General features: G+C 62.4%; 1 protein-coding gene across 2 annotated transcripts in view; it reads right to left on the reverse strand.

Annotated features, from left to right (window-relative positions):
• The window catches only part of LOC110387903 (GON-4-like protein), a 21280-nt gene extending 20185 nt beyond the window's left edge, over window positions 1-1095 (reverse strand). For both annotated transcript variants that reach the window (XM_021376603.1, XM_021376604.1), the window contains exon 1: window positions 710-1095. In XM_021376603.1, the coding sequence (XP_021232278.1) occupies window positions 710-1001 (292 nt within the window). In that variant the 5' untranslated portion in view covers window positions 1002-1095. The remainder of the gene's footprint in view (window positions 1-709) is intronic.

A 1111-nucleotide genomic window follows, 5' to 3' on the forward strand; every position in this document is an offset into this window, starting at 1 on the left:
AAAAAAAAAAAAAAAAAAGAACAGTCAGGCAGTGTGGGAAAGCAGATGCCAAGCACTTATGTCAGCAGACAAAGACCAGAGATATAAAATGAGTACTGCTGCAATCAGAAATTCTTCTCACGGAGCTCACAGCAGCCGAGCCCACTGCTCCCTAGAACTCTCCACACAGCCTGAGAGGCAAAAAAAGCCCTGTGTCAGATAGGTGCCACCTCCTGGCGTTTCACCGCAGACCATTTGTTTTGAAAAATGAAAGGCAGGACAGCTGTCCCAAGCTGAGGCCTGGCTTTGGAGAGCCGCCTCTGCAGCTGCACTGGAAGTTACGTATCGCACACAGGGCAAAAATCTCTTTTTCTGAAAGTGATTATCGGGACTGACCACTGCACGAGGTCCATAGGGGAGGAAACCCAAAGATGGTACCAGGGAAGTGCGTGAAGTCTGACTGGAGATTTGGAAGAAGCCGCGTGTGGCAGAGTCGCTAGTGGTCCCCATTCGCTTTCGGAGGTTTTCAGGGAGAAAAACAACTTTTGAGATAGAAACACGGCAGAGCGAAAGACGACAAAAGCGAAGGGCACAAACGCGGCCGGAGGTCTCCCGGTGCTCCCGCCGCCCCCTCACGGCCGAGGCCCCACACAGGGCCCACACCCGAGGCCTCACAGGGGACAGCCCCGCGGGACCCCCGCGCGTTTCGGCAGCGCACTGCCTTCCTTACCTTCCTTCCCCCCTTCCAGGCGCTTCGCGTCCTCGCTGCGTTCGGGGGGAGCAGCGCACGGCTCCGCGGTGCCGGGGCGGCCTTCGTTCCCCTCCGGAGACGGCCGCTTCCCGCCTCTGGGCAGCGCCTCCGCGGGGGTCCTCCACACGGCGGCGGCCACCGCTGAGGAGACGGCTCCGGCCGGCGGCGGTTCCCCGTCCTCCCCGCTGCCGCCCCGCTCCCGCGGGCTGTGCGGACCGGCGGCCGCCGCTCTCCTCTTCTTGCAGGGCAGCATCTTTAGCGAGAGCGCCATCCCGCCGCCCGCCTACGAGACAGGAAAGCGGCTGGACGCGGCGAAGCGCCCGCCGGCCCCGCCGCGACCCGTTCCGCTGCGGCTTCTCAGGAAGCGGAAGCGCCGCGGAG

This window comes from Numida meleagris, chromosome 24 (genome assembly GCF_002078875.1).
Source record: "Numida meleagris isolate 19003 breed g44 Domestic line chromosome 24, NumMel1.0, whole genome shotgun sequence".
Taxonomy (NCBI): Eukaryota; Metazoa; Chordata; class Aves; order Galliformes; family Numididae; genus Numida; species Numida meleagris.